The 7,187-nt window shown below is 43.8% G+C and overlaps 1 protein-coding gene across 1 annotated transcript; it reads right to left on the reverse strand.

Moving 5' to 3' along the window:
- Window positions 1-3,198: 3,198 nt before the first annotated feature.
- Window positions 3,199-6,350, reverse strand: LINC02054 (long intergenic non-protein coding RNA 2054; the record flags this gene model as incomplete). The annotated part of the gene is given in 5 exon segments (XM_027550772.1): window positions 3,199-3,303; window positions 5,225-5,295; window positions 5,996-6,163; window positions 6,166-6,199; window positions 6,201-6,350. Coding segments are annotated over 5 exon segments (528 nt in total), but the record flags the coding sequence as incomplete, so codon positions are not given.
- Window positions 6,351-7,187: the final 837 nt, after the last annotated feature.

A 7,187-nucleotide genomic window follows, 5' to 3' on the forward strand; every position in this document is an offset into this window, starting at 1 on the left:
TCACAGATGGTAGCCTATAAATAAGAAAGATCACTAACAAATGAAAAAAAAAAAGATATTTTTTAAATCTGCAACTCAAAATTATGAAGGGGTCCCTTGATGGATTAGCAACCATAAAGAACTTCTAAAGATGAAATGCTGGTGAAACGCTGATGGGTATTGGGTTGAAGAAAACACAATAACACAATCCAAAATGTGGACGGGACAGCACCAGGCCCAGAGGAAGGAGTGCCCAGGAGCTGGAGGGGGACCAAGGCAACCCAAACAGAAAACCGCCAAGGGAAGCAGTGTTTGGTCTCCAAAAACCAACCCCTGCCCACACTCAGACACCAGCCAGTCAGAAGCGACCGGGACATCTCCCTCCTGGCAACAGGGTGGTTGTAGGCTGGAACAACCCACAACCTGCCTAGATAAGGCACCCTGCCTTATCTTCAGAGAGATAAGGCAGGCTGCGGTACACACCAGAAACTGGAGCATCCATGCCACAAGACCAGCCAGGGCCACCCCCCTGCTCCCACCTGCCCACCCTCTCCTTCCCCACTCACCCCCATCCCGCTGTTTTCCTGAGCAAGTCGCAGAAGCAGATACTAGAGAGCACCACTCAGCTCCAGTGATGAGCACAGTCAACAGTCAGCACACTCTTGCGTTATGCTAACACCACGAAAAAGTGGAGCAGACAACAAAAAGGAGCGGTCAGAGGCAAAGTTTATTCTCAGCAAGACCTAAACAGAATCCAAATGCTCAGACTGGTAAGTGAGGGTCTGGCATCCAAGAAACAAGAAGCAGGCCGTGCCAAAAAAGAACCAATGAGAACGCTTGAAAATAAAAAATACCATAAAGGAAATTTAAAAATTAAGCTGATGAGCTGATAACAAAGTAACGACAGTTTGTAAGAATTACTGAGTTGGAAAATTGAGCTGAAGGATTCTTCTGGAATGCAGCACAGGAAGAGGAAAATATGAATTAATTTAAGAGATGTGGAAAATAAAGTCTAAAGTTCCAATCTCCTTCTAACAGGTGTTCCAGAAAAAGAAAAATAGAACAGAGAGGGAATTTTTAAAGAAATGTTAAAACTAAAAAATTAGAATAGAAAATAATGTAATGTGTTCCCACTAATCAGTACTAATAATTTATAATGTTTTACTGGATGTGCTTCAAGTAATATTTTTAAAGAAATAAAACTACAGATAAAACTGATGGTTCTTCTGAAGCAATACCACTATAAAGAATTTGTGGATCTTTCCAAGTCCATTTTATATATATACACACACACATATATATGGGGAAGCCCATTTGTTACATAATACACATGTGTACTGTACAATAAACGGGCTTCCCCAGTGGCTCAGCGGTAAAGAATCTGCCTGCGAGCAGGAGATGCGGGTTCGATCCCTGGTTCAGGAAGATCCCCTGGAGTAAAAAATGACAACCCACTCCAGTATTCTTGCCTGGGAAATCCCATGGGCAGAGGAGCCTGGCGGGCTACTGTTCATGAGGTCACAAAGAGTCAAACACGACTTAGCAACTAAACAATTGAACAAATACAATGCCGTTGCATGTAGCTTTAAAGTTTACTTAAGCAGTAATATACTGCACATATGTTGTTATAACTTGGGGTTTTCACATCAGAGTGTAAGTTTTAGCTTTCTCCACATTTACAGAGAGTAAATCAGTTAATTTTTCTGGACTGCTATAGAACGTCTCATTGTATTACTGACTATACCACATTTGTATATAGTACTTTATCTATAGATGGATTTATGCAACAGTTCAATTTTTTTTACCATCATGAACAATGAAACAATATAAAAATATGTGCTTTAGGCAATTGGGTGAAGCTTTTCCAAGTACATATCTAAAAGTAGAGTTGCAGAGTGATAGGATATCCACATGTCCAATTTTACTATATTCTGGAAAACTGCTCTTCAATTTATACTCCAACAAGTAGTATATACCTGTCCCCGCTTTTCCTCAACTTCACCAAGACTTAATATTTTCATACTTTTTAATTTTGCCAGACCGATGGATAAGAAATTTTACCTCAGTATAATTTTTATTCGTATGACCTTGATTTCTAGTCAGTTTGATCACCCTTTCATAGTTTACTGGCCATTTGGGATTCCTTTCCTGTGAATTGTCTCTTTGCCATTTTTAAAATTGATATAATTGACATATAACATTATATTCGTTTCAGGTGTATAGCATAATGATTCAATATATTGCAAAATGATCACCACAAAAAGTCTAGTTAATATTCATCCACACACATTAACTATATAATTTTTCTTTTGTTGGGTATTTTTAAGATCTACTATCTTAGCAACTTTCAAATGTACAATACAGTATTAAGTATGGTCACTAGCTATACATTATATCCCCAGGAATTATTTATCTAATGACTGGAAGTTTATACTTTTGACCCCCTTCACCCACTTCACTCAGCCCCTCCACCTCCTGAATCCTTTTTTCAGTTGCATTTATAGTATTTTATCATATAAATGTTTTAAATTTTTACATAGTCAAATTTATCCTCTGGTGGGAGATATATCTTTTTAAAGAAGGAGTATTTCTTTTTTTATAGTTCCAAAACTGAAAGAGTTTTTAAGGCAGTTTTTTATTTTATTTTTCTGTTTTGTTTTATATTGGAGTATAGCTGATTAACAATGTTATGATAGTTTCAGGTGGACAGCAAAGAGGCTCAGTCATACATATACATGTATCCATTCTCTCCCAAACTCCCCTCGAATCCAGGCTGCCACATAATATTAAACAGAAGGACCCACAGTAGGACCTTGTTGGTTATCGGTTTTAAATATACATGAACATGTCGATCCTAAATTCCCTAATTGTCTCTTTACCCCATTCTTCCCTGCTGGCAACCATAAGTTAATTCTCTAAGTCTGTAAGTCTGTTTCTATGTCATAAATAAGTTCATTTGAATCATTTATTTTCAGATTTTGTATATAAGGGATGTCATATGATCTTTTTCCTTCTCGGTCTGACTTACTTCAATGAGTATTTCTTGAACCTAAAAAATTTGAGTCCTCAGAATTGAGAGAATACTGAGTGTCGAGCAGAGTGAACATAACAGATGCCCATCTAGACCCAAAGTAATGAAACTTCAGACATTTGTGGTGGGGGAGAACTGTCATTTGTGCAAGTGTTTGCAATGGAACCGGAAGAGAGAGGGGGAGCTGTCTAGGTCCCGGGAGAAATAAGCACAGAACTGAGGTCTCGCACACTCTCTGGTCTCAGGCTGTCCTGCGTCGCCACTTTACAAATCCGCAGTGCCTCGGGACATTCCTGCAAACAGAATTCTGGAGACTCATTAGGGAGCATGGATGGAAGGATTTTGTTGTTACTGTTATTTTGGTTTTTTAACACAATAACTAACAATTTAGAGTTCACAAAGCATTGTTTACACATTAGGCTAAACCATCTTAAATTGCCATTTCTGAGAGTGAAAAGACCATTGAATACTGGCAGTTTCCTAGAATTCAACCTCATACATGATTTCATTTCATAGTCTTACCTCTGTGAGATTTGCCCTATTATTATCAACTTTTTTTTTTTAATAACAGAGGAGCAGCCAGTGGGGCAGGAAGCTTAAGACCACGGACGGGGGCTTTAAGACGGCTAAATGGTGGGGAGGGGGTAGTCTGCCTGGCTCCATCTCCCTGCCTGATTTGGGTAGTGCTTCCTCCATCTGAGAAATGGGAAACACACTGCATGATCCCCTCTCCCCACAGGAAGATCGTGCCTGTCATAGAGCTCATCTGTCTTCTAGGGAGATTGCTGCTGCTGCTGCTGCTGCTGCTAAGTCACTTCAGTCGTGTCCGACTCTGTGCGACCCCATAGACAGCAGCCCACCAGTCCCCGCCGTCCCTGGGATTCTCTAGGCAAGAACACTGGAGTGGGTTGCCATTTCCTCCTCCAATGCATGAAAGTGAAAAGTGAAAGTGAAGTCGCTTAGTCGTGTCCGACTCTTAGCGACCCCATGGATTGCAGCCTACCAGGCTCCTCCGCCCATGGGATTTTCCAGGCAAGAGTACTGGAGTGGGGTGCTATTGCCTTCTCCCTCTAGGGAGATTAGGCTCAAGATAATCAGGGGCACACACAAAAAAAGGGCTTTTGCCCACAAACCTTGGCCTTGGCATTCAGACAGACAACATGCTTCAGGTATAACATATGAACTGGAGGAACATGTGTCAGAGCAAGCGCGGACTATGTATCAGAGATGATCAGGTGGGCAGGGAAGAAAAAATGATTGCTGTGTGTTTTGCAGCTGCTAAATGCTCTGTTCAGAACCCTAAGCAACCATATGCTGTTTCCCTGCACCTACAGTATTCCAGGAGGAAAGCCTCCAGGCCTGGATGCATCCTTAGCAGGCCCGAGATTTTCTGCTCATTTTTAGAATAGGGTCTGCAGTCTCTTGGGGTTGCAAACACAGTCTGGATTCAGTACTTGGAATGCAAATACAAGGCTTTCATCAAAACTCAGGACTTCTTTTTACCTTAAATCCTCTCTTTTCCTCCAGCCTGGCCTGCCCAGCTGGACCCCGCAATGGGGACAGTGGAGAGAACTTGGCTTCTTCTATGGTTTTCCACTGGGTCTCCCCAGCCAGTTGCCATGGCTACAACTCTGCTACTCCACGGGAGCAGGCAGTGAAGGGGCAGCAACAGCTGGCAGTTGACTTCAAGCTTCCTTGCCAGGCAGATGTTGAATTCTGCCTCTTTCTCATGGAGTGCTTTAATATCCTCTCCACAGGCTTCCCACTCAGCCCCTTTCTTCCCAAGTTCTCCCTAACCTGTGGTTGTATCTCAAGTCCAGTCTCGTTTCAGCTGGTCATCTGGGGGTTCCTCAGCACTAACCTTTAGCTAGCGGGGTCCCTCCACACAGGACCCAAGACATGGAGCCCTCATAGGCTCTCTGCTGTGAGGTCCACATCTGACCAGCAGAAACTCCCATGCTTCTTGTATCCCAAAAAACTCTGGGAGAGGAAGGTGGTCCCAGGATGATGGCAGCCCCCCCAACAAGAGCAGCTAGTGAGCCCTTCTCTTATCTTCCAGACTCCCTAAGTGGGTGAGGGCCAGGCCCCCAGGTCCCAGATCCAGGGTTCATATGTTAAGCACTTGGAGTAGCCCTCTCCACCCCCAGACACTCACTCTCACTAGGTCTGAGGTGAGGGAGCAGGCACTCACCCCAGCCCCAAGACAGGACTCACAGCACAGATTTCTTCAAAGAAATCTTCCTCACAATATCCTTCTGCCTCCTCTATTTCTACTTTTTCAGAGTCTCAAAGGGGGCAAGGGGTTTCAAAAGTCTTGGAACAGATGTTGGCATTTCCTTAGAAAATCTCCAGAAGGTGACTTGGCATCGCACTTTGGATTTTCACATCTATAATACATGTTAATGCCTGGTGGAAAATCTAGTTTTAAGGTCCTGTTACATTTATATGCATTGACACTTTTTACATTCATAGGAACAGATAACATTTTTTTCATTTTTAAGGATGAGGAAAACTCATCTCTGAGGACTTGTTCCCAAGCTCATAGAAGCATGGAGGCCCAAACGTACTGAGGAAACACTGAGGCAAAGCCATGGCAGGGATCCCAACACAGAGGTGAAGCCAAGGTCACCCAACCAGTCAGTGATGGAGCTGGGATTCCAACCAGGTCTGTCTAGGGTTGCCTGGGAGGGGTGAGCTCACTGGCTACAGAAAGAAGCTGAAGGCCCAGAGGGAAGTGCCTCCTTCATTTGGGACCCAGGACCCAGGTCACCACAAGAGGCTCTGGGCTACTACAGGGCTGATGTAGGTCAGCTCCTATGACTCGGTCCAGCCTACACCCTCACAAGACACAGTGGGACCTAGTTTCAGAGAGAGAGATGGGAGGACTTGGGTTGTGCACAGGACCGATTATTCTACTGATCTGCCAACAACCCCATCTCAATGTGACTTTCAACTCAGAGGAGGGTGCCAAGAGGCCTGACTCACCTAGTCCAATATCCAATCCAAACACTGTGAGGAAAGGGCTCAGCTCAGCCAAGACTATAACTGCAGGAGGACAGGGAATCTGTGCTGGGATCCCAGCCATGTCTTTGCCTCAGTATTTCCTCGATGTATTTGGGCCTCCTTTTCTCCATGACTTCCGTGAGCTTGGGAACAAGGCATGCTGGGACTTCAGCAGGTGATCCACAACTACCGCAGGAAGCTGCTGAGAGGTGAGAGATGGAGGAACTGACTTACCTGGTCCTTAGAGGAGGGCAAGCATATGGCACTGGCCAGACAGCAAGAGGGGCTTAGTTTTGTCGCTGATGAGGTCCAGTCCGGTGGACAGTTCCAACGCAGTAGTTATTAAGCCATGTTCCAGGTGGGATGGGAGGCAGGGAGGAGGTACAGGAGGGAGGCGATATATATATACATATAAATAATTATGACTGGGGGGCTTCCCAGGTGGCACTAGTGGTAAAGATTCTGCCTGCCAATGCAGGAGACTCAAGAGACTTGAGTTTGATCCATGCGTTAGGAAGATCCCCTGGAATAGGAAATGACAACCCACTCTAGTAGTCTTGCCTGGAAAATTCCATCGACAGATGAACCAAGCGGGCTACAGTCCATGGGGCTTCAGAGTCAGACACAACTGAGTGACTGAACACATACACATAGTCATGACTAATTCGAGTTGCTGAACGGCAGAAACCAACACAATAAAGCAATTATCCTCTAATAAAAAAAAAAATAAGCCATGTTCTATTCACAATGCAGTGACCACTGAACATCATAGCATAGAACGCTTAATTACATGAAGAGATATTTACAATATTGTTTAATAAAAACTATGTGGAAAGAATCTGCCTGCAATGCAGAAGACTTGGGTTCAATCCCTAGGTCAGGAGGATCCCCTAGAGAAGGGAAGGGCAACCCACTCCAGTACTCTTGCCTGAGAAATCCCACGGACAGAGGAGCCTAGCAGGCTACAGTCCATGGGGTTGCAAAGAGCCAGACACGACTAACTTTCACTTTCTTCATGTGAAACAGAATTCTATATTTATAAAAGCAGTGCTGTTGCTTGAACAAGTTTTCCTAGAAGACAAGCCTAAAAGGTGCTGTCTGAGTTCTTGGCTCCATTGATCACTGTGGGTCCTGAGATAACATCTCTTCAAATAAATTCCTTATCTATCCTTAG

The sequence above is a fragment of the Bos indicus x Bos taurus genome, chromosome 1, assembly GCF_003369695.1.
Source record: "Bos indicus x Bos taurus breed Angus x Brahman F1 hybrid chromosome 1, Bos_hybrid_MaternalHap_v2.0, whole genome shotgun sequence".
Lineage (NCBI taxonomy): Eukaryota > Metazoa > Chordata > Mammalia > Artiodactyla > Bovidae > Bos > Bos indicus x Bos taurus.